This window comes from Bactrocera neohumeralis, chromosome 6 (genome assembly GCF_024586455.1).
Source record: "Bactrocera neohumeralis isolate Rockhampton chromosome 6, APGP_CSIRO_Bneo_wtdbg2-racon-allhic-juicebox.fasta_v2, whole genome shotgun sequence".
NCBI classification, from domain to species: Eukaryota; Metazoa; Arthropoda; class Insecta; order Diptera; family Tephritidae; genus Bactrocera; species Bactrocera neohumeralis.
Genome location: NC_065923.1, coordinates 54113545 through 54120743, shown reverse-complemented (window position 1 = coordinate 54120743; position 7199 = coordinate 54113545). Strand labels below are relative to the sequence as shown.

General features: G+C 38.0%; 1 protein-coding gene across 1 annotated transcript in view; it reads left to right on the top strand.

The window, feature by feature from the left end:
• Positions 1–363: 363 nt before the first annotated feature.
• Positions 364–7199, top strand: part of LOC126762327 (dual specificity protein phosphatase Mpk3) — a 66394-nt gene continuing 59558 nt past the window's right edge. The window contains exon 1 of the mRNA XM_050479022.1: positions 364–2177. Within this exon, the coding sequence (XP_050334979.1) occupies positions 1718–2177 (460 nt within the window). The 5' untranslated portion in view covers positions 364–1717. The remainder of the gene's footprint in view (positions 2178–7199) is intronic.

Below are 7199 nucleotides of genomic sequence, written 5' to 3'. Positions count from 1 at the left end.
TTATATTTTGCTTTATGGTTCTACATTTGCCAAAAAAACCGAAAACTGTTTTACTCTGCAACTAGCGTTCCACTAGCACATCACTAGCGCTCAATTAATTTCCACATTGTGTTTTTTCACTCACTTAACGCACGCTCTCATGTCACACTCTCTGACGCTCTCACAAGCAACTCAAAATCCAAGTGATAAATAGCAAAAAGGGCAATTTCTCCCGCTACATGCTACTTGTGTATTCCAATACATACGAACGTACGCAACGAGATGTATGGAAGAAGAAGCAGAAAAGTGCGAGAGTTTATTAATTTTTTTTGTTTTTGTTCCTTATTATTCCACTGTGCAGCGTGAATCCACTTGGTGTTTCGAATGCTGTTGGCTGTGTCGTTGCTCACATTCGGAACATTTCAGTCATCGTCGCTGGTCGTGTTTTCTCGCTTAACAAAATATTGGTGTCCGTGTGTCGCGCTCCGTAGTTGCTTTTCATCTTTAGTGTTCCTCTTCAATACAATTCGTTGAAGTTGTAATCAAATATTTATTTTATAAAAACTGAAATAAGTGTACAAAATAAACGGCAAAACTGTTCAACTACATAAATTCTGCAGGTGGATTGAACGGCAAGCGAGTTACAAGTGCATGAGAGTCAAACATTTCTTGGATGCAATGGAGAAAAAAGTATCATAATAAAAAGGCAAATCTCCAAAGCAAAGGTAAAGTAGGAGTGTAATAAATGCCAAGATGAACGACAAAGTGTAAAATGAGAAAAAGTGCACTTTTTTAGGCCCTTTGCAATGAACAAATATTAAATATCTTTGCAAAAAGCCGAAACGTGAAAACTATTGCAAGAGTGATTCGAGTGAATTACTGAAATTTTGTGGTGAAAAAGTGAAGAAGAAAAGTTTTAATTAAAATTTAACTAAAGGCCATACAAATAAAGCAAACACTGCATATTGCGTACAGTTTGAGAGGCACTGGCAGCGCTGTGTTCAGCAGTGGTTCGTTGTTCGTTATTGTATTAACCAAGCCATTACATGAGTTGCATGAGTAATTGTATGCGTTGCCAATAAGTTGCTGTTGTTGGCAGCAAAGTAGTAAAGTGTTGTGTTGACAATCGGCAGTGCGTCCAAAAGCAACAACTATTTTTACAACACTACTTGTGAGTGATTAGTGCGAAGTTTTCATAGCCAAATTGCAAAGTGTGTATACATTTTTGTTTAGAAATTAGAAAATGACAAATCGCTGATGAATTTCGGTGAGATAGCGAGGCTACCAAAATAAACCGCAACTTATGGGTGTATGAACAATTACATCAACAACAGCAACAAACCCCATAAACGTGCAGAACATAAGTGAGGGGAGTGCAAACGTGCCTCTGCAAGCGAAATTCTTGGCATTCGCTGCAGTGCAGTGAGCAAAACTTATAGCGAGCGATCACGCGATGCGTCATTATTTTAGCGGTGCGCGGCTTTGAGTAATGTAACAGAATTAGCGCGGCGTGCAAACGGAACGCGTGTGCGCAGTGTATAAAATTAACGTTGACTATTGCTAGGTAAATTTATTAACCACAAAGCATCGTTATATCTACCATATAGAGTTTATTGAGATCAAAACCAGAACCAAAAAAGTTAATAGTTCCGTAAAAGTGACCAAACTCGTATTTAAAATTTAAAATAGGCACAATTAATTTCCATTATACAAATAAAGTGCAAAACAATTCTTCACTATGCCGGAAACACATTATGATTGCATAACAAAGGACTGCCTGCAAGCTGAATTGCGCGCCATATCCTCTTCCTCACACCACAGCCACACCCACCACCCGCATATCACATCGTTGCTAGGGCAAAAGCTAATCCTTTTAGACTGTCGCAGCTCGCACGAATTCAGCGAATCGCACATCCGTTCGGCGGTGAATTTCTTCATACCCAGCATTATGCTGCGACGTCTGGCGAATGGCAAAATCGATTTGCTATCAACAATTAAATCGACAGATCTGAAAGAGCGCATACAGAATGGTTATAAAGTGAGTCTGTTCATTTTGTACAATGATGCCGGCATGCAGGAGCAGCACCCGGCCGCAACGTCGTCCGGCGGTGGAGTTGGTGAAGTGGTGGCAGCGGATGCTCTGAATATTTTGTATCGCCGTTTGAAGCAAGACGGTTGCCGAGTGGTGGTGTTGCAAGGTAAGCAAGCAATTCGTAGACTGTTAAGTCGTCCGCAATGTATTTGATTCGCACTTCCGGCGGGAGCAGTTTAATTATGCGTTTCCGAACTAGAAAATGTTAATTTCAGCTGCAAGATTAGTTTAAGGGGGCCTTCATTTACACACAAAACATTAATTGATTAATTATATTTCTTGAGTTAAATAAAATTATATTCGAACTAAATCTTTAGTGGTTAAAAGAAACTGTTACTAACAAGAAACAGCATAGAAATAACCATTGTAATAGCCAATTACGCGCGGATTTCAGCGCTGAGTCTCGCATGCAGGGTCCCTTGCCGTTGAGTTCTCTTGAACCTAAGTAGTTTACATGAAAAAACAATTACTTTGAAATTACTTTGACATTTGGTTATGAAACGTTGTAAGAGAAATGAGCAGCTAATCTTTAATGTACCGTTGAAACGAAAGTTGAGTGAGTTTTTACAATAAGTAAGTAATCCACCAAAAAACCAAGTCACTGTGCATTACTTACGTTTCGATATGAAATGTTGCAAGCTAAGGAGTAGCTAATCTTTAAAGTGCCGTTGAAACGAGAGTTTAGTGATTTTTATAAAAAAGTATGAAACTTGTGGTTGTGTTGTTGTTATCTACATTTCTATTTAGAGGATCAGTACGCTAATTGTTACCGAAGTTATCTAACGTTGTGGAAAAGGGTGTTACATGAGTAAGGAGTGGGAGCGCATAAAGATATACATAGGTGATGTCAATTTGGTCGATTTTCACGACAATTCCTACGTTACAGAAAGAGGCCCTGATTTTAACCGTCCTGTCTGGTTTTTAGCGATCTAACCCTTTATAATATTTTATCGATGCATTTTAAACTAGAACCGAACCCATAACTCACCACTTGCTAGCAGCTCACAAAGCTCACAAGAACAATGGCCGTCATGAATAATAACTTAATGATGCTGGTAATCTCAAGTGGTCATAATGCAAAATCTGAAATTAGAGATAAAGTAGCTCTCTACTAATCACCGATTTATTCAACTTGACCACTTCAGATGAATGGCCTAATTTGCATTTTAGACACCTCAAAACATTACACAAGCACAAATCTCGCATTGAAAAACTTTCCATGCGGCGCATTGATTTATTAATCTGCTACTCAATGAAGAGAAAAATCTTGGCTTAACCTCAATATTCCACATATTACAAGCAGAAAGTAACAATGGAATACTTGCGCATGCGCCACTGAGAAATGGTCTCGTGGAACTTGTCAAATTGCTGCGATCTCACAAATAAAAAAAAAAGACATTACAAAAAACAACACATGTTAGTAGTTCGTAAAAAAAATGTGAAGTGAAAGAAGAATTTACTAATATTGTCTGCACCGCTGTGTTTACATTTGCTGAATACCTGAAAAGGTTAATGACACACCGATGCACACCTTATCGCCGTCATTCCGTCCCGCTCAACACGCTGCCGCAATGAGTGCGTAGCGTCGAATGGATGATGCAGTGCAGCACCAAAAACAACCATACACAACAATTTTAGCGTGCGTATGAGTGTGTGCATATAGATAATCAGTGGAAAGCAGAGGCAAGGGTTTGACCGAAAACCAATATTCAATCACGAGCAAGAAACCAACAAAGCAAAGAAAAATGAAAACGACGTTAGACACAGCGTAATACCAATTCGTTGTGTTTTTTATGAACCAAAGTGTAGCAAGTTGGGCAGAGGTTTATTGAAGATATTATATTCAAGCAATATATTTTTTGGTTGATAAAGCAGTGGGTATCTATTTCCTATCCAAGTCTTATCTATTGTCCAAAGCTATATAGTATATGTATGGTATACGTAACCACATAACTGTTAATTAATAAATATGGTTACTATAGACTATATATTATATTATATACAACTTTCATATCGAATTGTGATTATAAATAAGAGCCTTATCTCATTATAACTATATATGTACGTATGTAAACGAACCAAAGCAGAAGTGATTAGTCAGGTTATGTAACTTTAAAAATATTCTATGATCATTATACTTACATACAACAACAACATGGTATTTTCCCATCTTTGATCCTTGCAAGTTGCAAGAGTATAAAATGTTCGGTTAAAGACAGGCAGTGGGGGTAGGCATATTTTATATGGGGGTTTGAACAGATATGTTCCGATATATAAAATTTTTGGGCTTGGGATCCAATTCATATTTGCATCACGACTAACACAAATCTGTCCTTAAATATTTTTTAAGTGCTTAATTCGGATGTATTTAATGGGTAGTAGGCGTGGTTTTCATCCGATTGCTTCCATTTTCACAATGCCACATAGGATCCTTAAGATAATGTTATGTACCGAATATTGTTGAAATTAGGCGAGTAGATCCGAGGAAATGCGGTTTCACCAAAAAGTGGGCGGTGACACACCCATCGTGCAATTTTGACCAATAAAGCGCTCTTGTATCAGTCTAGGAGTGAAATGTAATGCTTTTGCGCATTCTTTTGTTGATTTATTGCAAGAATGGTGTAGGGCTAACACCCGAAAACGTGATCAACTTTGGGAAATCCATGCATTATCTATACGATGATCTGGAGAGAAGCATGGTAAAGAAAAGCAAAACTGCAAAAGTCTGGTGCAAAACTGGCACTTGATAGAAGAGTCTGTAAGAACATGATTAGAACTGGTCACTGTCTGGTGGCGACACATGTCCGCAGAATAGGGCTGACATATCGAGAACGCAGCAGAAAATGTCTAGAGCAAGGCACCAGGGAAACAATGGAGCATCTATTGAGCACTTGTCCCGCATTGGCAAGACTACATTGTAAGCTTCTGGGTCCTCACGGTATGATAGACTGGAGGAGGCATCGATAGTGAGGCCGCAGAGTCTGTTAAAACTCGCGTCAAGCGCAGGCATACTAAAGGATGACTACTCCTCATAGACCTAGCACTGGAGCCATCTGGTATCGCAAAAACTAGTATTTTCGTGGCTTATTGGTTTTCAATTAATGGCGTTTTGTGGGCGTGGTAGTGATCCGAAGAGTTTAAGTAATCATAATTTTCACTCAAGTTATCGCTTGCTAAGACGGACAGACAGACATACAGTCACTCGGAAGGAGGAAATAATTTCGAAATTGTTATTATATTCAATTTTAGTAAAATCAACTCGAAGACGCTTAAGTGTGAATATTTTCATTTATAATTCCCGCCTCTTCCAAGACAAGATGATTTTGTGAAACTAAAAAATTGCGATTTTAACATTATAACAGTACATAAAATGGAAATTCCTAATGCATTGCATTTTGTTCGTTTGTTTCTGGTCTTAACTGTATTTAATGTACCTATGAATTTAATTATAAGTACCAATACCTACTTGACTATAGTAAGTAAAATAATATGATTACATAATACATACACTTGTAATTCATATTATTACTAGTTTAATGCAGTCTTCTGTTATATTCTTGGAGCAAATACTCAATTGTTACACACATATCTAACTTTTGCAAATACAATATATATAAATTAATACATGTGTTAATATAAACTTTAATTTATTTACTATTTCAATACTTGTACGTCTATAAAAGTAAGCTATATTATTGAATTATCTTTATTGTCGACTTTATTGCTACTGTTGCTTCATTTTCTTTGTTTAATTACAGTTCATTACCGTTGTATAATACAGACAATTTTTATTTAATTTTTCTTTCTTCAACTATGGGTGTCTTTATATACAGTTATTACTGAATGAATCGTGATACTTGTTAAATTGTTATCTTCCACTCACCGCCCACTTCTCGTCTCACTTTCAGTCCATTTCAGTTCTATCAATCAAATTGTTCCTACGTGTAGTTGTAAGTAAATTAACTGTGTGTATGTATGTATGTAGGTATGTTGTTTTTGTTCATTTCCGTCTTATCAGCCATATACCGACATTGGTTTTAATTCATATGGCATCATTCATACATACCATATATCTCTATATAGTCACGTATGTACATATATACTAATATTTACTAACAGCAGTGTGCAAAACAAATTTATTGTATAAATTCCGACGGAAATACTATTATTGACTTTCGAACGAATGGAATTACTACACAGGGACTCAAGTCGCATACTCCCTTCAATAGAATTTCGTTAATCAGATGGCTCAATTAACCACCGAACATTTATTAACGTGTTGTAGACTTTTCCGTTCTATAAGTATATGTCAATTACATCACTTTTGTGTTCTATTCGCCACTTGTCACGTTCTTCGAGTTGCAACAAACTGTTCTACCTTTCATTTTTAAAAATATCCTATTGGAAATACATTCATTATATTACGCTTGCTCTCTTATAAAAATAAATCAAGGGAAAAGGGGCTTTAAATTCAATATTCTTCTTCTTAATTGGCGTAGACACCGCTTACGCGATTATAGCCGAGTTAACAACAGCGCGCCAGTCGTTTCTTCTTTTCGCTACGTGGCGCCAATTGGATATTCCAAGCGAAGCCAGGTCCTTCTCCACTTGGTCCTTCCAAAGGAGTGGAGGTCTTCCTCTTCCTCTGCTTCCCCCGGCGGGTACTGCGTCGAATACTTTCAGAGCTGGAGTGTTTTCATCCATCCGGAAAACATGACCTAGCCAGCGTAGCCGCTGTCTTTTAATTCGCTGAACTATGTCAATGTCGTCGTATATCTCGTACAACTCATCGTTCCATCGAATGCGATATTCGCCGTGGCCAATGCGCAAAGGTATTTCGTTTGCCATGGTCGTCATCAAAAGGGCGGTCTCTTATCCGAGGCTGTCGTTTAGCTTTCACTGGTATTGTTTTTTACGTGGCGGGTCCCAAACCCAGCGCACAACCCTAAGTACCCCTTCTCACACTAGCTCGCCTTCGAACGGATGTTCTTAGGCTACCCAGAGGATACTTGGTCAAAGAACGAAAGTAGTGAGCTGCTTGAGCCATGTGTAAAAGAATCGTTTCTGGCCACTCCCAAGTGAATGGCGATCAGAGAACTTTCCTCACTTGCGTGAACTTCTACACATG